The sequence below is a fragment of the Xenopus laevis genome, chromosome 1L, assembly GCF_017654675.1.
Source record: "Xenopus laevis strain J_2021 chromosome 1L, Xenopus_laevis_v10.1, whole genome shotgun sequence".
Lineage (NCBI taxonomy): Eukaryota > Metazoa > Chordata > Amphibia > Anura > Pipidae > Xenopus > Xenopus laevis.
The window spans coordinates 187,912,141-187,933,639 of NC_054371.1; the positions used below are offsets into that span (position 1 = coordinate 187,912,141).

Sequence of the window (21,499 nt, forward strand, 5' to 3'; positions counted from 1 at the left end):
TTCTACAAAATGAAAGCTCAGTTTCACAAAACAGATAAAATATCCATTCTGTGAATCAATACTGTCAGTCACATTCATGAACCAATAAGAACAAAGCTTATTGCCATATAACAAACAAGATGAGAAGTTGCCAGCTCTGCTCCACATGGCTGCATCATCCCTAAGGCATAGTATCTGGCCTGCTATAGAGGGCACCCTCTAATGTCCCCTCAGTTGCATAATAATAAACATGAACAAACGCTACAGGTTCATTATTGGAAGTTCTTAAAAATGGCTGAGAAATATAATGCTGCACTGATGATTGTAGAGAAAAAAAAGTATGCAAAACATAAATATAATCATTTTAGGTGATATGACAAAGCTAGGCCGGTAAAATACCGGCCGGGTGGCAACCCTAGTTATAATAAATGTACCAGAAGCAGGGGTGTAACAACAGAGGAAGTAGACCCTGTGGCTGCAGGGGGGCCCAATAGGTATTGGGCCCCATGAGGCCCTAATTCATATACAGTTTCAATAAATATTGGTAAAACAAGTCAACCTCTAAACACTTTGGGGGCTTGAAAAATAATTTGCTGTGGGGCCCAGTAATATCGAGCTACACCACTGAGTCCAGAAGTTACTGTGCTTGTCTGGCTGCTTTGCCTGAACTAACACAGCAAAATCATTTAATCCACTACCAGCCAGTTTATCACACATTATCTTGCAGCCTAACCCATCATTATAATAGGTCTAATATCCCTTCAATGATGATTCTCAGAGTCAGTTATAAGTTTTGTATAGGATTGCTAGGCTCTAATGTTAGCTGTAATCTTGCACCAGTTAGCTTTTAGCAGTCTCATAATAATGTGTTTAGCTATAGTTCAACTGCTACATAACAAGTTGAGCCAGAGATGTGGGACTGATCATGTGCACACATATTCTGTATAGTATGATGTGTAGATTATCTGAGCAGCCACTCCTGAGTTCTGTGTGCAAACAATGATGACACCCAGAAATAAAAAAGAGCAATTGGGTCTGATTAGTGTTAGAGTATAAATATAATTGTGCAAATTGTATTGCATTGGATGCAATTGTGTCAAACACCTCACTTGCATTCTGCATTGTGGTTAAAAAAACATGGCAACTGTAGTTATTAATGACCCCTAAAGTCTATGTAGTACAATGTGTAGCCTTGGTTAGGGATAGTAATGGGCAAATAAATGTACCAAACACGAATTCGCTGTGAATTACCACATTTCGCCGTAAGCTAATTAACTGACTGGCAAAAAATGTGCTGTGTCAGAAAAAAATTGGCGTGCATCAAAATTGACACACGCAATGCCGACTTACCTGTCCGGAGGGGAGGCAGGAACACTAATGCGGAGAGCGCAATTGCGTTCTCTCGCATTAGTAAAGCCGAATTTCAGGTATAAAAAATTTGGCTCTTAAAGGTGCAGGAGCAGCTGTTTGCCGCCCCTGTAAACCTCTCTGCAGGAGCGTCTCAGCTTGGTGGTGCGCCCCTGGACATACGCAGAAAAAATTGTTGCGTGTGAAAATTATTCGGACGCCCATTGACTTTAATGCATTTGGACCAAATATTGTAGCTCATGTCAAAATTATTTTGACGACCATTGCATTTTGCATATTTTTTAATAATTAGGGATTTTGTATAATTAATACTGTCATCTAAACTGCGCAGTTCCTTGCCCAGCAGAAATCCAAGTGCATGTTATACATGATATAATTAGAAAAATAGTATATTTAGTGAGTTCAGAATTTTTCAACAAGACTGTGCTTCTAAACTCCATCCGCCAGTGGGTCATTCAGCTGTCTTACTGAGCCACATATACCAGATTATTCCATATTGGAAAGCTTCACCCATGGGTAGTCTCTGCTCACTCACAAACTGTTACACTGCTTTTGACAAAGCTGCTATAGTGATGACACGGAAGTTATGTAAACCAAGAAACTGATTAAAAGGCCTACTCATACTATACAGGCTGTGAGTCCCCATTGTCTGGAGTGGAGAGTTTGCCAAACAAGCAGATCTTGCCCCAGTATGGCCACTGGGTAGGGTTGTCACCTGGCTGGTAAAAATAATGGCTGATCCCAATGTTATTAATAGGGAAAAAAGTAAAATATATAGGAAGGCTGGTATTTTTTCCAGAAAAGATGGCAACCCTACCACTGGGTGATGTTTGTCTGATCCACTCTTGGGCCCTTGGGATGGCAGCTTTTATCGGCCCTAGGGTTGCCACCTTTTCTGGAAAAAAATACCGGCCATCCTATATTTTATCTATTTTCCCTATAAATAACATTGGAATCAACCAGCATTTTTACCAGCCAGGCCGGTAAAATACCAGCCAGGTGGCAACCCTAATCGGCCCGTGTATGTCAACCTTTACTCAGCCACTCCAGACAATGGGGACTCACACACAGTCTGTATAGTATGATATGTGAGCCTTATAAGCAGTTTCTTAGTCACATAGTTAGCTGTAGTTTAACTACTACATAACTTCCATTTCATCACTATGGCAGCTTTGTCAAATGCAGTATAACAGTTTGTGAGTGAGCAGAGACTACCCATGTGTAGGGTTGCCACCTGTCCGGTTTTGATCCGGACAACCCGGTATTTTGAGGGGCATGCGGGGGCATCTTGCTCCTTCCGTGTCTGGTTCCCCTATGCCGCGCATCGGCATGCTTTAGGATTTAGGCGCTGGCGTGATGACGTCATCGCACATTGACGAGAGATTCAAACTATAAAAGGGGAATTCAGTGTTTTGCAAGTTGCCCGTTGTTAGGTGCTATTTGTAAAGTTCCTAGGTGCCTTGCTTTCGTGTATTCTATCTGATATTACTGGTTTGACCCTTGCTTTGCCTGTGACTATTCTGATCCTCTCCAATCCTGATCTTTGCCTGCCGGATTACTCTGACCTCTCAATCCTGATCCTAGCCTGCTTGTGACTACTCTGACCTCTCCAATCTGACCTTTGCCTGTCCACTGACTATTCCACGTTCTCCTATCCTGATTCTGGCCTGTCTGGCGATTCTCTGCTTGTGCTGGCCCAGCCTGCCTGTTCCTGGTGGTGTTCTTCCTTCCAGTATCCTGGTGAGACGATCGTGCCCCTTTGCTTGTCCAGAGCCGTTAGCTTTGCTCCTCTCTCAAATAAGACCTGGTGGCATCCAATTAGCCGAGGTGAAAGGCAGAAGTGAGAGCCGAGACCAGGGAGCTTAGCTTGGGTTCTGGATATAGGGTGCCGAACGTGACATTCAGAAGTTCTACAGCTACACCTGAAAGGGTAAGTTTGCCTTTCAGTTAACGTGACTTAGACAAAGGCATTATAAGCTGTTTATACAGCTGGTTTTCATGTTTTATTTTTTTATTTATTTAATGTTTTAATTCTGTCCAGTGTTGGTAAGAGTACAGTCTGATTGTTTGGGTCACTAATAAATAAACAATAACATTACAAAGCTAGCCTCGTAATATATCCATCAATGATAGTGTAAGCTGAGATGCCTTAGGTGTTATTATCCACTGGTGAAATATATACCCTTACTAATATATACTTATGGGCAGTTGTGTTATTTGTGATCTTATGAAGTACCGCATAATAAAAACATGAATGGATAACAAGGAAGAGTGGGTAGTACTGCCATCAAGAAGGTAAAGAGGTACTCTCAAGGAATCAAAAGAGTATTTCCCTAATTCATCAGCATGGGTCTAAGTAAATACGGTAAGCTTTTACTTAAACCCCTGCTGCATAGATATTCCTCTGTTGTGCATGCTGTGTCTGTCCCAGTGAAATGTGTATATATGTTTGCTGTAATTCCCTCCTTGAGCACAGAATACTATTGGTTCAACACCAGTCTATGTGTGTGTATATATATATATATATATATATATATATATATATATATATATATATATATATATATATACTGTATATATACTGCTATAGTATATATTTGTGCTTCTCTGACTTCCAGTTTTCGCTAGATTTTATTGAGTTTATCCAGTTTTTTCGAGTTATTTTATTAATAAATAAGATATAATTGTGGTTGGAAATTTGGTTGATCTTGGTTTAATAAAAATATGAGATAAATTTTTTGTAAATAACACCCTTAATGTCAGCTCACACCCAAAAACCAAATTCAGATATCCTTCTGTTGTTGACCTAATACTGATTGCATTTTACTCAAGGGACTTTCAAAGCTGCAGTGATGTCCTTTTGTTCAGTCTTAGTCAATATTTTTAACCCATCTGTGACAAATTGGTGTAGGGAATTACTGATGTACATGCCATGCATTCTTTTCTAGGTTTTGGCATGAAAATGTCTGCAACTGTGCAAATCTACAGATTTTCAGCCCATATGCACCTATTACTTTATCATTCCAATATACCAATATGTGATTCAGAGATTATATTCTTATCTGCAGTATCATTACTGTCTACCACTGTGTGCTGAGCAATGTGATGATCAGTTAGTAAACATTTTTATAATCCCTATATATACAAAATATTTGTTTGTGTCTTGTGTTTTTGTCATTAGTAACATTTAAGCAAATGAGACTAGTCCCAAAGGATACTGCGCAAACCAATTACAGTCGACACCATTAGCAAATGGATTTCTATAGTGTTGGTTTCTCACCTATTCCACCAAATTCACTTTCACCCTGTTATGACCCCATTCCTGGTTACATCCAAATGCAGCACAAGACAATTAAAACATTTCAGACTGATTGCTGCCTAGTTAGGAGACATTGATATTCTGCATATTCATCCAATAGAAACAAGCATATTAATCTATTAATCCATTAAAAAACATTTAGTTTGCTTGCAATGTTTGTTTATTTAATTAAATAGATGATAGAAAAATATATAAATGAAATGGTTAAAATAAAAATAAAATGTTGCTATATCATATATGTGTAAACATATACCCGGTTCACCTAAAATTACTTCAACCTTACTGTATGTTAACCCTGGATCAGGACATAAAATACCTTTAATATATACAACACATATAATATATTATAATACCTAAAAACAAAAATGCAAGGTCACTCTTTCATAGGTGTGAAAATGACACCTAGTGGTCAGATAAGCATATTGCATTTAAACATTTTTGATATTTGCTAATTTAAATGACTTTATTGGTCTCATTTTGGCACCATTTTCTCAGTGGCTATGGGTATTTAAGATTCGCAGAAGATCAGCGGAGCTATCAACATTTAAACAGTGGCTACCGGGAGATCTGCGAGCCGCTGAAAATTTCCAAGTTTCATGTTCATGTGCAGAACCTCCTTCAACATAGACATTGATTTGGAAAGTGCAATATGGGCTATCTACTTTTGACTCTCTATCAAATTTTACTTTAAAATATTTGATTAATACCGTGTATTCCACCTACCGTACCTATTGCGATTGATCTATTGTAGTTTGTGGTGCTGTAATACACTTGTTTTTCGTTTCATAGTACCATCTTTAAATTTTAGCACAGCATCACTTAACAGTGGGGAGGCCCACAAATTACCCCCTATTGGTGACGGTATGTCAGCTCAAACTCACCCCAGCCAAGGCTAAATTCACAGGTATTTCAGGTTTTGGTCTGACCAATGCATCACTGTTGGTTAGGTCTTTTCCTCAGGAAGTTTCTAGCAACGCAAACCTGTCAATGCCTGTATTTTATGGGCAAAGCAGGGATGTGCCTGGGATACAACTGGTGCTCTTGCATGGAATATGGCATGGGCATGGCAGAATGGGTGGTTTCTTAAAAACTACACAGGTTCATATAAGGGGAGGTTTACTTCTTTAGAAAAGGGGCATGTAGCAAAGGAAGAAAAGTACCTTTGACCTTTGTACAAGATCTGCCATAGGACTAGTTAGTGTCAGGTTAGAGTAAGTTACTCTGTATGAAGGCAGAAAGAAGAGAGACAGATGCTGAGACTGGGAAAGTAAAGAGTAACGTGATTATTTCAGATTTTTTGATTATATTTATAAATTATGATGAAGCTTATATTACATTTTCATTTTCGCTATAGTTTCCACTTAAGTGGGAAGTAAAATATTTAAACATAAGAGTTCTGCCTGGGGGCAATGGACAATCATTAGGGGGCAGATTTACATATGGTCGAATATCGAGGGTTAATTAACCCTCGGTATTCGACTGCTGAATGTAAATCCTTCGACTTTGAACATCGAAGTCTAAGGATTTACCGCAAATAGTTCGATCGAACGAAAAATCCTTCGAACGAACGATTAAATCCTTCGAATCGTTCAATTCGAAGGATTTTAATCGATCGATCGAACGATTTTTCATCGACCAAAAAATTGTTAGAAAGCCTATGGGGACCTTCGAAATCGCAAATTGGAGCAGGCACTCAGGGGCAAAAACTTCCACCAGGCAGATGTTCAAATATGAAGAAGTTTATTGTGTCAAACAGCCTGACGCGTTTCGTGTTCCAAACACTTAATCATAGGCCTATGATTAAGTGTTTGGAACACGAAAGTGGAAGTTTTTGCCCTTGAGTGCCTGCTCCAATTTGAGATTTCGGTTTATCTGCCCCTTGTGCTGAGGGCCCAGGGCGGTGCACCTGGGCCACTTCATCGACGTGGTGAGTAACTACTATCAAGTGACCCTACTATATAGAAGCTTTCCCTATGGGGACCTTCCCCATAGGCTAACATTGCACCTTGGTAGGTTTTAGGTGGAGAAGTAGGGGGTCGAAGTTTTTTTAAAGAGACAGTACTTCAACTATCAAATGGTCGAATATTTGAATGATTTTTAGTTCGAACCGTTTGATTCAAAGTCGTAGTCGAAGGTCGAAGTAGCCAATTCGATGGTCGAAGTAGCCAAAAAAAATCATTCGAAATTCGAAGTTTTTTTTATTCACTCAAACTAAATGAATGTGCCCCTAATTTTCTGTTATCATTGCTCCAGTTGATTCTAATTAAATCATCATCATCGCCATTTATTTATACAATGCCAGCAAGTTATGCAGTGTTGTACAATAATTTAACAAACAAGGACTACAGACTAAAATAAATAAACAGAAATAATAACTGTAGCCCCTCATGTTAATGAAACACTGAAGAAAGTAAAATATATTTGTTAATCTGCTCAGTTTTTTTTTAGAGTAGAACAAAACAATGTATGCAAAGAAGACAACATGTGGAATGATTCATTATTTCCACGTGTACTGTGTCTACTTCGATGCTGAATAGAGCTTTAGGTCTCTCTTTTGTTTTTTTAACTTTCATGCTGGCTAACGCTGTTGTTCCTGCTGAGACCCCTTGCTGCATGCTATGATACAGACAGGAGAACTCATGCTTTGAAAACTGTATCCGGTAAGAGTATGGTACAACACTTATGTCTAAAGGGGTTGTTCACCTTTAAGTTAACTTTTAGTATAATGAAGAGTAGTAATGTGTGGGCTGGCCCTAAACTCACGTGATCCGCGGGTTTACCTGAGCGTCAGGTGGGTTCAGGCCGGCTTCTGCACAAAAACTTTCAGACCTAGCATTGCCGGTTTCCAGGTTCTGGACCCTAAATTTATAGACTTGCGCCCACCCCTGTGCACGTCACTGTGGGGCGAGGCAGGCTCAGGTCTATAAATAGAACTGGGGAACAGCGAGCTGGGTGTGCGGGTTGGGAGGGGGCGGGTTAGGGTCAGGTGCGGGCCGAAAAATCGTAAGATATACGATCGTTCTAACAGTGACCCCATCTGAAAGTTGGAAAAAAGAAGAAAGCAAACAATTCAAAAACTATAAAAAATAATATAAGAAGAATGAAAACCAATTGCTTAGAGTTAGACATTTTATAACATACTAAAAGTTAACGTTAAGGTGAACCACCTCTTTAATTTAGAGCAGGCCAGTCTTTAATGGTGGCAGGGTCCTGGGCAAGCTACAAAATGTAGAATCTCAAATGTATCATATGAAATAGTTTAAACAGAAAGATGTCAAATGTAAATATACAGTACATGCAACACAGAATATCATTCCCAGTATTACTCTACTCAAATTAACAAACTATCTCAGTGTTCTTCTGGGCACATTGCCACGTAAAGAGATTGGACTGGTGTTTGTCATCTGCAAATCCCAGCATGTTTCGATGTATTCTAATGGAAAATTGACTAGGTGCCTGGACTCCATTCTTTTAAACCACCTGCTAACAAAGATAGTGCCCTTAAATGGGTGGTTCACCTTTAAGATAACTTTTAGTTTGTTATGGAATGGACTATTCTAAGCAACTTTTCAATTGGTCTTCATTATTTATTTGTCTTATATTTTTGAAAATGATTTGCCTTCTTCTTTCCAGCTTTTAAATGGGGGTCACTGGCCACATCTAAAATTCGCATGCTCTGTAAGGCTACACTTATATTTTTATATTGTTAGGCTACACAATTATTGTTATTATTTCTATTCAAGCCCTCTCCTACTTCAGTCTCTTATTCAAATGAATGCATGGTTGCTAGGTTAATTTGGGCCCTAGCACCAGATTGCTGAAATTGCAAACTGGAGAGCTGCTGAATAAAAAGCTAAATAACGTAAAAACTAATTGTGAATTGTCTCAGAATATTACTCCCTACGTACTAAAAGTTAACTCAAATGTGAACAACCCCTTAATGATTTTAATCACATTTAAAGGTAACACACATGCACCCAGCATTAGTTGGATATTCTTGATTTGCACTGGTGCTCCGTCACCGGCAACCACAGGATTAACTTCAATGTATTACATTGGCAAATCAAGAAAACAGCAAAAAGCAGAATACCTGCTATTCAGTCTTTATTGTGCATTCCACACAACATGTTTCGGGCAGCAAGGGCCCTTTCTCAAGAAAGGGCGCTTGCTGCCCGAAACATGTTATGTGGAATGCACAATAAAGACTGAATAGCAGGTATTCTGCTTTTTGCTGTTCCCTTAATGATTTAAGTAGCAGCTGCCCCTTTTGCCCCTAGGGTGTATGCCTTAACCGCCTTTGCTTTGGAATCCATTTCAATGATTTGAGTAGGTCTGTAAAAATATGATGTAGAACCAGTAGTTCATTGTGCTTTGATATAGTCATTGAACTGCATGGTAACTTCTAGGAGGTAATTTATTAAAGGTAGAGTTGATTTTACCCAAAAAAAAAATCTCTCGACCCGCACCCAACCCTAACCCGTCCCCTCCCTATCCGCATCCGGCCCCGCTACTACCCCTCAGTAATGTCACAAAAGGGGATGGGGCAGGCACATGTCTATAGATTTCAGCGTCGGAAGCTGGAAGTTCTAGGTCACGACCAGAAGATTTTGTGCAGGAGTCGGCCCAACCTGCCTGACCCGCGGTTGTCGGGCCAGCCCACACATAACTAGATGGCAGGTTACAGACCAGAGCACTGGAAGCCAGACTGGGAATATATCAGTTACACAAATAAGCACTTCTCCAGAGGATCCTCTTACACACACACACACACACACACACACTGTTCCCTTCCAGAAGCCTCCAGTGCCACTGTCATGTGTAAATGCACTAGCAGAATGCCATTAGCCATTGATGGGGGCTTCTCTCTCCCCCTACTTCTGTGTTGTGTCCAGCATACAGTGCACAAGCTTTTCCCGAAGAAGAAGGGCCTTGCAGAAGGGCCATGATCCCCACTCGTTTCTTCTGCATGGGCAAAGTTTCCAAGCAAAAACAACCTATTTTTCTAAGACTAAGCCTGTATACAATAACTAGGTGCCAGGTCTGTCTGTTATACATAATTGTATAACTAGGGGGTTGTTTAAATAGAGATTATAAACCCTGAAACCATCTGCTGTGCACAGCCCTTTGTAAGTTTTCTTTTTTTGATATGTGCACTTTATAAACACACCCCTAAATACCACACCCATTTTACAAAACATACCCCAGACATGCCGGTATAATCACTATAGAAAATGGATAACGCATTATAACCCCAGATGTGCTAGTAATCATTACAGAAAAAAAGGACAATCTGCATATTATCCTAAGATGTGCCAGAATAATTTATACAGAAAACAGATAATCAGCATATAAACATGAGATGTGCCAGCATAATTACTATAGATAATGGATAATTCACATATTAATGCCAGTTGTTCTAGTATAATTACTACAGGAAACAGATACTCAGTATATTAAAATGTAGTTATGTCAGTATAATGATTGGAGAAATGGTCAATGAGCTCTCCATTAGCTCCAGACATGCCAGTAAGATGAGGATGAGTGCATAAATAGATTGCGTGAAATCATTCCCTCACCTACACTTGCAGGAACAAGGGCCAAAAGCCAAAAAAACATGGGTGGTTTAGATTTAAGAAGAGACCAACAGTTATTAGAATAAAGTGTGTCACAGGTCTTTGTAATAGGACTCTTTATTTTTCTTAAAGCCCTTGAAATGAACAATATAAGTAATATTTTTTCCTACAGAGGCCACAGAAACCAAAGTATAATTTCCGTAATGAACTGGAACTAATTAAAGAGTGGGCATGAATGCGACTGGCAAGTTTCAGTGCTACATGATACATTTATTTAGAGGCAGATTTATCAAAATGTCTAGAGCTTAAAGAGATACTTACACCAGAAAATAATCTTTTTTTTTTTTTGATCTATCATAAAATTATCATTCAATACTATTTATAATTTTGCCATAAAAGTATTCATCTGATGCTTTTATATTACCGTTCTTACCCCCATGTTCCTGTATGAGGGGGCTGCCATATTTGTGCAGCAGGAGTCCGTTAACATTAGAAACTCTGACAAGTTGAGAAGGGACAGTCAGGTTGGCAAAACAGTCAGGTTTAGGAACTTCAAGTAACAATTCTTTAAGCAGACCTATCAGCAAAAAAATGATTAATGTGACCTATAGGTAACGTTTAATGTAGATTAATATTTTGAAAAGAAAAATCTTTAGTGTCGGTATCACTTTAATAAATAAAATCTCACCCAATTTTTATTTATTCCTATAGGATTTTCAGAACTGTATTTATCAAATGGTGAGTTCTTATTTATTAAGCTCTAAAAGCACATTTCATACCTCCCAACTCTCCCGTTTTCTGCGGGACAGCCCAATTTTGACAGCCCGGCCCGCAGCCCTGGGTTTATTACTGAAATATCCTGACTTTCTCTTTGATCTTATGCACTGATGCTAGAAAAAGATACAAAGTTGGATACATTTGTAACAATTTAAAATAAGCAAAGATACAATTGTAACTATTTAGAATAAGCAAGTCTCTTGTGAGAACTGAGACTAGCAGCTTAAAGGGGTGGTTCACCTTTAATTTAACTTTTATTATGTTATAAAATGGCCAATTCTAAGCAACCTTTCAATTGGTTTTCATTATTTATTTTTTATAGTTTTATAGTTATTTGCCTTTTTCTTCTGACTCTTTGCAGCTTTCAAATGGGCGTCGCTGACTCTTTTCTAAAAAACAAATGCTCTGTAAGGCTACACATGTAATGTTATTGCTGCTTTTTATTACTGATCTTTCTATTCAGGCCCACTCCTATTCATATTCCGGTCTCTTATTCAAATCAATGCATGGTTGCTAGGGTAATTTGGACCTGTTTGCTTAAGATGCAATTTAAAGAGCTGCTGAATAAAAAACTAAATAAGTCAAAAACCTTCAATAATAAAAAATGAATACCAATTGCAAATTGTCTCAGAATTTCACTCCCTACATCATACTAAGGGGCAAATTTACTAAGTGGCGAAAATTTGTCAGCGACGGCTTCGCAGGCAGCGCAACACTTCACTAGGCGAAAAATCAGTCAGACAACGCTAATTCACTAACATGCGAAGTTGCGTCCAGGGTGCCGAACACTGGTGAAGTTGCACTAGCGTTAATTTGGCAAGCAGATCGAAGTTGCGCTAGCATTGGCTAATTTGCATACGGCGGGAAGTTAACGTTGAATGGACGTATATGTTGCAGCAAATACATTACATTACACAAGGCCAGGGAAGCTTAATAAAATAAAATAGAGTTGTTATATTGCCCTACACATGTGCCCAGTGTATAGTTTATGTGCCATATGGAAATGTAGGGTGAAGCCGGTTACCCCAAAAGAAATTTACGCTCTTTTGCAGCCTATCACCCTGAAAGAAGGAAAAGACACCAGTCTTTTTTGGGACTTAGAAAAAAAAAATTTTCACCTAAATTTTGAGGAAGTCCTATCTACTCGATTGTTACCTCTTGAGCACAGTCTGGCGCAAGAAGTAATGTTCAGTAAAATCCACATCTTAGTGAATTAGCTTAGTTACGTCCCTTCGCCAGAGCGCAACTTCGTCTGGCGATTGAGTGCGAATGAGCGCCAGCGTCCGTTAGCGAAGTTACATCCGTTAGTAAATCCGCGAAGTACCGAAACGATGGCGAAAATTCGCCAGCGTTAATCAGTTCGCCCATTAGTAAATTTGCCCCCTAAAGTTATCTTAATGGTGAACAACCCCTTTAAAGGCCAATTGACTTTCATTAGCAAAACATAAACATATGGCACTGAAACTCCCAGAAATGTGTTCAAACTTTCATAACCTGCCAAATGTTGTAAAATGGACATGGTACTCAGGGGATGTGGCCATACAATGGACGTGGCCAGAGCGGCACAACCATTTTGTCCCATTTTCCAATTGTTAGAAGATTTGCATTTTGATAAATCTGCCCCTTAATCGCCAAAGGAGCGTCACGAGCAGTACCCTCATATTTCCACTAGAGGGAGTACTCAGCACGCACGGCTGCTAAACCTGCTTGTGTAGAGGTAGCCCTATCCAATCGCGGGGGATGGAACAGGAGCCTAGGAAACTCCCCGTCTCTAGGCAGGCCCAAGAGGAGGAGGGAGGGGGGGACAGAGTAGCGTGGGGAGGGCTCGGTCTCCCTGTATGTGGCACCGAGCGGCTTTTCCCTGCTCCCTGGCTCCTCGCAGCCCCCGGACTAGGGATGGGTTGTTTCTGCGCAGTCCCGGAGGAATTCTATTGTGAAGTTTTGTTACTGGATGAGTCCAAGTTACCTCTAACCAGCCAACAGCACGGGGTGAAGGTAAGTGTGCCCGCTGCCCTGAGTGGCATAGCAACCTGTCTGCAGCCGGTATCACAGCAAGGGCTGCTCCTGAGCTCCTGCTGGAAGGCACTATAAAATCGTCTGGGTGTCGCCCAGGCTCTATTGGCTACACCATGGCATGTGCCCTTTGTCTAGCACTGCTTACCCACGATAACTTTCTCAGTTACAGCAGCATGAGCAGAATTCTCTTTATCCATCATTAATACTGTCATGTGCAGCTGCAGTCTCAGCCCCCACGTCCAATGAGCTCACAGGGCTCTGCGTGACCCAAAGGTTCTGGCCACAATCCTGTGTCTATTAGACAAAAGCTGATGGTGTCCAGGACATGCTCATGAGTCAGAGCCTTCTGACAGCTCCTGGGAGTGACGCTGAGAGTTACAGTTCAGAAGCTGAAGGGGGGATCAATTTCTACTGCACATTGATAAGGTATTCTGGAACTTTTCTGCATTATTTGAATGACAAGTAGGTTCTAGACAGACTTGTAGGGCTCAGGTTTTAGTGATTGTGGCTACAGATCCATATATATTTATATATATGAAGCACAGAAGCAAAGATTGATCTGATATCAATACTAGCATATGCTTATCATTAGTGCTGGTGCACCTGCTGGGTGCTAAGTGCATGATCAAGCGCTGTCACAAATCATTGAGCACATTTGCTTTTGATTGTGTGTCTGTTCAAGCCAAGCATTGTACATAACTTGCAGCAGGCAGGGCAACAGCAGCACATGCTCTGCATGTTTGAAAAGTCCAGCTCTGTGTCATGATGATGGAGCTTGTAGGAGTGACTTTCAGCACAATGCAGAATGCTCTCTAGAAAACCCCAGTGTTACATTTTTAAAGAGTGCCAAAGACTGGTGCTAAAATCATTTTTTGCTGATTTCCACACTGGGGACTTGCCCCCCAACTGTATTCATGGTGGGGATGGCTGTGTAGAAATGAATCAGCTGTTTGTCTTCCTGGCCATCATTTGCCCAAATAAATCCTTTATGACTGAGAGGTAATAATCTCTCCTTATCTGCATGTGCTTCTTAACAGCATCAGCTAAGGGCTGACAATCTTCAAAGGCCGACCGGTTTTAATAGAAGTATCAGCTAAAATGTGTGTGGTTATTTCATTATGATACATATACATCGCTGGAAGATGATCTGTATTGGTGGATTTAACAAGGCAATTTTATGGCTTAGAGGTGGCCATACATGGGTCCTATATTTGCTTAAGGTGAAGGCATTTTATTGGGTGTATCTGAAAATCATAGGGCAGTGCCACACAAGGCCGTTGGTTGCCCCTATAGTTGTTGCAAATGCTGCTACAACCTTTGTACTAGAGCCCTATTGATAGTTGTGACATAGGGTCACTTTTTATTATTGTATTTTTTTTTTATAGTTTCTAGCATTAAATGGCAGAAGTACTGGAAGAGATATAATCTGTTTACAGTATATGTGGGCTTTCTTAAGCAATTTTATTATTTGTCCTGGTGTTTACAGGTAAATGGAAGATATTTACCTTTTCAGTACATTAGGTTAATGTTGAAAATGCTGTTTACCTTTTGTTTTTATTAAAATGAATCATTTTTATTTCTTTATATAACAATGGGTATGGTGAATGAAGACTTTGCCCCTAAGTTCTTCACCTAGACCTGACAAGTCTCTATAGGTATGGGAGAAATGCTATCTTCCACTCTTCTTTTGCATATCAAACTCCTATTTTGTATACAGGTGTGGGATTTATTATCCGGAAATCCGAGATCCAGAAAGCCCCAAATTACAGAAAGGACATCTCCCATAGACTCCATTTTATCCAAATAATCCATTTCTTTTAAAATGATTTACTTTTTTTCTCTGTAACAATAAAACAGTACCTTATACTTGATCCAAACTAAGATATGATTAATCCTTATTGGAAGCAAAACCAGCCTATTGGGTTTATTTAATGTTTACATAATTTTCTAGTAGACCTAAAATATCCAAATTATGGAAAAATTCATTACCCAAAATGAAATTATACCAAATCCCCTATTTGACCACCCACATTCAGATCATAATAGGTGTCTATGCAGGACCATATACATGCATCAATGTGGCCCTTATCCAATGGAATTTTTAAACTTTATCCATCAGAGAGGGTCCATACATTGGCATATAAACTGAAGGGCTTGTAGGGATCATCTTCAACTGAGATGTGAGCACAGGCTTGCATTGTGTAAAAGTTAAACTAGCATTGCTGCACACTCAGCCAATAGCACAAACTGACCCTTATCCCTCTTCTATTGTATACAAATATATTTTGGCACCTTGATGGTAAATAGTCTGTGTAAAGCTCCCCATAGACGCAAAGATTTTTCTTGCCGAACGACCGATTTTACCGAAGTCCGACCAATCCTTCGAAATTATCGTGCGGTTAGTGGGATTCGAACGATCGTACATCTTGCGATTTTTCGGCCGACATCTGTCAGAAAATTGATCGGCAATCTATCTATGTTTGCAGGGACAAGCAGGCAGCTCCCCTTTGTTTTACTGCCAAATGGTCTTTTTAGTTGATGGACAATTCATACGATCTTTTCAAGATAATCGTGGTCTCACGATGACGATCGGATCTTTTAAAAATCTTTACATCTATGGCCAGTTTAAATGAGTGTTTTGATCTTTACATGGCCAGCTTAAGCCTTGTATTACTAAAGTTCTTCCTAATGCAAAATGTGGTTCCATGCAAGCTGAGTGCTTTTATATAGGTCATGCAACTCCTGGGGTGACGTCTATTATCCTCATATTTTGCAAAAGGGACACAAGTTTTTAGGCCTTTTGTACAGGGCCCCCTTACCTCTTATATTGGTTATTGGTTGTATTTTGCATGTAATCTGTATGTTCATTGTATACACCACTTTTATCATACAGTGCTTTATGCAGGTGCTTTATACATTTGTGTTAATAATAACTCTAATAAAGTAATCTAACATCATTGTGTAGCATTAACGTAGAGTATAATTTTTACTCTAATATAATTTATAATGTGAATAAAGTAATCCCTATTGTAAAATATAAGGATATTATAAGTCACAGAGGAGTTCCATGACCATATACAGGTCATGGAACGCCGAGGTTACTTCTAATATCCTCATATTTTCCAACAAGGGGTACTTTATTTATTATAATTATATTTATTAGTGAGTCATGTGACAAAAATGACATCACTGCTCACTGTTTATAACTGATGACATCACAATTTTATTCTATCACACAGTTTATAAGGATCTTATTTACAATATATTCATGTTTTTTGTGTATTATATAAGGTTATAATTGTCACCAAGGAGTTCTGTGCGCATCAAGGCAAAAGGCGCAGGCCGAGTGCATTTATAAAGGTCACGGAACTCTGAGTTTTAATAGCCTTGAAAATTTTATGATCTACAGCAGGGGTCCCCAACCTTTTGAACCCATGAGCAACATTTAGAAGAAAAAGGAGTTGGGGAGCAACACAAGCATGAAAAATGTTCTTGGGGTGCCAAAGAAGTGCTGTGATTGGCCATTTGGTAGCCCCTATGTGGATTGTAAACCTACATTGAGGCTCTGTTTGGTAGTGCACCTGCTTTTTATACAACCAAAAGTTGCCTCAAAGCCTGGAATTCAAAAATAAGCACCTGCTTTGAGGCCACTGGGAGCAACATCCAAGGGGTTGGAGAGCAACAAGTTGCTCACGAGCTACTGGTTGGGGATCACTGATCTACAGTGATGCCATGGGTGTTAGTCCTGCTACGAGCATTAACATAGGAGTCATGGTAGCCACCCAAACACCTCTGTTAACATTTTGTATTGCCCTTTATTTACACATCAGCCTTTAGTGTGGAAAGGCCACCTAGGCTAGGGCGGCATGCTGCCCAACCACACCCACATTGGGTCAAAAACACTGGGAATGCGCAGAAAATACAATAATTTTGTAAATTTCCCCTGCCCAATCCACATTGCTCCGGTCCCGATTATGAAAATTTGCATGAATAAAAGGGGGGCACGGGCGACGGACGGAAGTGGGCCTAGGGGCAGCCGCTATGTAAGTCCAGCCCTGTGTATATACATATTCAACATGGTTTTTATTGGAGTTTAATTGGAGTTTTCATTGTTATAATACATTGTAAGCTGTTTGGTGCAGGGGCTTCTTCACCAACTGTGTATTGAAACTACTAGAACGTAATTATTTATTTCTTGTGTTTACACCTTGTAAGCATGACTCTGTGTGGAATAACAATCCACTCCTGGCACTATAAAAACCATATTGTACTTTACATTAAAAGGTAACAGAATATGGAATCAGATAACATGAACCCACTCTCAGGTCTCATCAGCACTGTAAAATCCTAAGTAGGCACAAATATATACAGGCCGTTAAATCAGAATCTAGAATTGGGACAACATAAACATCATGTAGGTGACTACTTGCAGTAAGCTAAAATAAGCAGATTTCATTGTTTTCTATGGAATAAACAACATGACCTACCAATTGTTTAGTGCAATGTATCACAGGGAAATAATGAAGTACAGTATATTTATCCTGCTGCAAGTTCCATTGCCTTTAAGACACAGATGTAAGCTTTGAGATTCAAATCAGAATCAACTCGGATGCAAGTAAAGTCACAAACGTTTGAGCTCAGAATTGACAAGACCCATCCAAATTGTCAAATGGCCAACATCCAAACGACATGCATTGCTGGTGGGGGCTGAGGACAGGTTTGGTGGTCTATACTCTAAGGCAGTGATCCCCAACCAGTAGCTCGTGAGCAACATGTTGCTCTCCAAGCCCTTGGATGTTGCTCCCAGTGGCCTCAAAGCAGGATTTTTTTTTTTAATTCCAGGCTTGGAGGCAAGTTTTGGTTGTATGAAAACCAGGTGCACTGCCAAACAGAGCCTCAATGTAGGTTGATAATCCCTATAGGGGCTACCAAATGGCCAATCACAGCACTTATTTGGCACCCCAATAATATCTTTCATGCTTGTGTTGCTCCCCAACTCCTTTTACTTCTGAATGTTGCTCACGGGTTCAAAAGGTTGGGGATCCCTGCTCTAAGGAGCTGGGTCATTTCATGCTAAAGTTCACACCAAGAAGACTTGCTTGGATTATGTCACTCTGACAAACCAAAGCTTCTCACATCTACAACAAGCAGCTCATCTGTGGCGAAACAGTGATGTCAGTATAAACAGCTGCCAGTGAAAACACCAATGACAACAAATGAGTCCTTAAACAGAACATAGCAAGAAAACCCTGCTTGTCTCGATATGCTCACAGCACAGTTGTTACCATAGTAAACAAACATTCATGTTTTACTGGTTTTGTCTGTGCTTCTCAAAGCCTCTCCAGGGCACTAAAAAGGTCAAAGGGGCAGCCATCATCTGGTTTCCAAGAAACTAGCCCTCCAGCCTGGAAAAAATGCGAAAAAGGGGCACACACACACACTAGTGCAATAATTTATAAAGCTCCAACATATACAACAGTGGTGTAGATAAGGATATATTAACTGACATACAGACAAACCGATACAGAATATGAAATGAGGGCCCTTCCCATAATGGATATAATATATATATATATATATATATATATATATATATATATATATATACACACACACACACACACACTAAATTACCACTTCAAGTTTTAATTAACCGAGTATCCCACCCTCCCTAGTGCTTAAGATATGTCACTGGTGATAACAATGCAGTACCATCACTGTTCGCCTTTCAAGCAATCAATTTTATTTCATAGACCCAACCAAGGATATATCACTGTGTCCCTATGGACCTATTCATGACTTGCTTCAAGGTATATTGAGTAGCAGTTTATTTTGGAATACCTGCTAACATAGTCACACTGATGGTTCAAAAGAGGCATTGGCAGGGGACTTTTTACCTTTAATATCATACTCATTGCAATTCAAACTCATTAATATTGGTTATACTATAATAGGGTTAACAGCACGAATTTTTATATGCCCTTTCTGATCAGCAGAGTCTGTTATAAATGATGCCTCCCTACATCAGAGTAAAGAAGCCATCGTTTTGCGTACATGGGAGTGTTCCAATATAAAGATAGATAAATAGATAAATGATAGATAGATAAATAGATAGATAGATAGATGATAGACAGATAGATAGATAGATAGATAAATAGATAAATAGATAAATGATAGATAGATAAATAGATAGATAGATGATAGCTAGATAGACAAACAGATAGATAGATAGATAGATAGATAGATACTCAGTGGCCAGTATAATGAGCCAACAAACAAACAGAATCTCAAATACAAAGGTTGCAAAATTAATACTTGGATATAATGTAGCTAAAAAAAAAGATATATAAGTTGCAAATGCAAAGACGTTTCTTTAGTCTACCTATAAAGGATACATCCATTCATGCCACAAGCATGTAGCATGTATCTGCTAAAGATGGAGTAATTTCAACTTTTCGAATGTAAATGCATTCCAAACAGTCCTATTACGGTAAATTACTCTTATGGAAAGAGTATAACTGAGTAACAGTAATAGAAATATACATAGTCACATTGTATTCATGAATGTATTCAACTATTCCAATACAGGTATGGGACCTGTTATACAAAATGCTCGAGACCTGGGACTTTCTGGATAAGTGGGCTATTGCGAAAATGAAAATTTAATAAATGCTTCATCATACTGAAATAAGAAGTTTTCTATATATAATCTATTTGAAAATTCTGAACCATTTCTGAAATATGCAATTTACTCTTTACTCCTCCTCTCAGCATCTGTCTCTATACATGCAGGAGTTGGGAGTCTGATTTTAAATGACAGTTAAATCCAATATATCTTTTAGGGGGCTTCCTCTGTTTAGAATATGTATTAGAGCTCACTCTATTAAAATCACAAGAAATCATGTCTCTCTACATATAGAATGTGTGTCAAAGGTAGTAATTTTGTTTGATTTTGTTTGTATTGGAATCAGTTATTTGAGTGAGCTCCAATTCATCTGCTAGGAAAGGGAGTCCCCCCCATAAGATACGCTGATTTGCTTATGAAATGCAAAGTTCTGTGATTTTCACCTTACTATCAATCCCATGATAGATCTCATTTATCTTTAAGATGACAATAAAATTTACTAACGGCTAAATAAAATTAGGCATCCATAGCACAAGTATGGGACCTGTTATCTAGAATGTTATCTAGAATATTTGGGACCTGGGCTTTTTTGCATAAGGGATTCTTCTGTAATTTGGATCACCACTCTTTAAGCATGCTAAAAATTATTTAAACATTAAATAAACCCAATAGAATTGTTTTGCCTCCAATATGGATTCATTATATCTTAGCTGGGATCAAGTTTATGGGAGAGGGCCATCCCATAATTCGGAGCTTTCTGAATAACGAGTTTCCAGTTAACTGATTCCTGATACCTGTAATATACAGACGAGCTTGTTCTTAGCATTCTGTTGTATCACATTATTTACAAGACACACCATAGAACCTTATAGCAGGTACAGAAATTATATTTAGAAAGTGCCACATGTTATAGGTTTTATAGGGCTATGGGTAATAATGTAGGTGCTGATGGGAATTGGGCTAGGCTGTGGCCCAGAAAGCGATGGACCACTAAGGTTCTGCTGGTACTCTGAAAGGCCAGTCCGACCCTGATTAAGGAGCTATTATTTTCAGCAGGAGAGTTAATGATTTGCAGTTTGTGAAACCCATACTAACATCCAAATAAGGGACCTTGCTCTATAGCTCTGTTCTGCTATGATTTAGTGACATTTCAGAACCTCCTGTCTGAGTTTTTTTTATTTCAGAAGATCTAATCTATTTTCATTAGATCTGAGCATTTTACAACACATAGTAGTATGCTGTAATGTATGCACATTCACGTGGGTGCATGCAATTCCAAATGTAGGGAAAATGTCTTCTGCCTTCAGGTACAAAAGCCTTACAGCTGAGACCTATTCACAAAATTAACATCTGCTAAAACAGAATATTACAGGCAATTTAAAGGACAAATAAAGCCTTAGAATCTAAGACAGGCGTAGATCATAAACCCCCACAAAGGCAGCTAAAGATATTGCCCTGCCACATATAAATTTGGATAGTCTGGTGTGCTCCTCTTTGCAATCTAACAACAAGTTTTGGTGCATGGTGATCTGGAGTTTACTTACCCTTTTATAAGTTATCTTCGCTACAAAGGTGGCAAGTGGTAAACAAGGTGCTATACATTTATATAAGGGATATCTTGTTTGCAGCCAGCTGGGTTTGTTAAACTAAAAAAATTATATTTTACAGTACATATTCAGCACATATACATATCAGCATACCATTATATACATGCACACATTCATAATTTTATTTGGGGGTAGTTCCAAATATAGTTTGGGAACTTTTATTCTCATAATTTGTAACAATATTATATTATATGGTGTTTTCTGTGGAGATAGTTGTAATACATGTGTAGCTCTC

General features: G+C 39.0%; 1 protein-coding gene across 2 annotated transcripts in view; it reads left to right on the top strand.

Moving 5' to 3' along the window:
* The first annotated feature begins 12,792 nt into the window (after positions 1–12,792).
* The window catches only part of epb41l4a.L (erythrocyte membrane protein band 4.1 like 4A L homeolog), a 128,806-nt gene continuing 120,099 nt past the window's right edge, over positions 12,793–21,499 (top strand). Inside the window, exon 1 of one of the 2 annotated variants that reach the window (XM_018264384.2) lies at positions 12,793–13,011. In XM_018264384.2, the coding sequence (XP_018119873.1) occupies positions 12,913–13,011 (99 nt within the window). In that variant the 5' untranslated portion in view covers positions 12,793–12,912. The remainder of the gene's footprint in view (positions 13,012–21,499) is intronic. The other variant, XM_018264369.2, reaches the window with a different exon arrangement.